Genomic DNA, 802 nt, shown 5'->3' on the forward strand with positions numbered 1-802 from the left:
CAGCAGCTTACTGACAACAGAGGACACCAACTCAAACTGATGCACTTCTGCAGAGTGTAACTCTGCAAAGTTTGTTGCTTCAAAGGCAGAGGCAAGGCAGTACCCAAGCCATCACAGTTGCTGCCGTTCCTCTTGTTCTCTTTTCAACACTGCATACAGCTGCCCCTAGAAGCAAACACTTCCGCACAGGAGTGTTTTCAGACAGACTTACCGCAGGTAAGGTGCTTGGGGTGTATTGTTGCTGTTCAATTCGTACAGCGAATCTGCGCGCAGACCATCAGCAACAAAGAGTACGAGACGTTTTGCCGGAGGTGGCAGTGGAGTCTGCTGAGGAGTCATACCGTGCACCAGGGGAGAGCTGAAGTAGATGTCAAAAATAGAGAGCAAGAACACACAATGCACAAGGAGTCCAGCAAGTATGAAGACTGGCATGTCCATGGCAACAGCGGGCTGGCAAGGCAAAGTCCAACACTGACAGGGAGGGAGAACAGTAGTTAGGAGCATGAGACTTATCAGAATCAGTATTTATTTCATTTGTTATAAAACACAAGTACCATAACCTCAGTCATTACTCATAATCAAACTTTGCTTCCAATAACTTCTTCCCAGACGCTTTAGTCAAAAGTCACTGCATGGCTAACTCAGACTTTCATTATTTCTCAGCAGCTCATCTCTAGTGTTTAGTGGGCTATCAGATGGCTTCAAAAGACCACTGAATCAAGCCAGTCTTGTCTGATATTCAGCAGTTTTTGTTACCACCCTCGGTGACACAGGACTCAGACAATGCAACGTCTCTATGAAC

General features: G+C 46.3%; 1 protein-coding gene across 1 annotated transcript in view; it reads right to left on the bottom strand.

Annotated features, from left to right (window-relative positions):
- The window catches only part of PIGN (phosphatidylinositol glycan anchor biosynthesis, class N), a 96,382-nt gene extending 95,918 nt beyond the window's left edge, over positions 1–464 (bottom strand). The window contains exon 1 of the mRNA XM_010000953.1: positions 212–464. Coding sequence (XP_009999255.1) covers positions 212–438 — 227 coding nt within the window. The 5' untranslated portion in view covers positions 439–464. The remainder of the gene's footprint in view (positions 1–211) is intronic.
- Between the last annotated feature and the right edge of the window lie 338 nt (positions 465–802).

The sequence above is a fragment of the Chaetura pelagica genome, unplaced genomic scaffold (genome assembly GCF_000747805.2).
Source record: "Chaetura pelagica isolate M959 unplaced genomic scaffold, ChaPel_1.0 scaffold104, whole genome shotgun sequence".
Taxonomy (NCBI): domain Eukaryota; kingdom Metazoa; phylum Chordata; class Aves; order Apodiformes; family Apodidae; genus Chaetura; species Chaetura pelagica.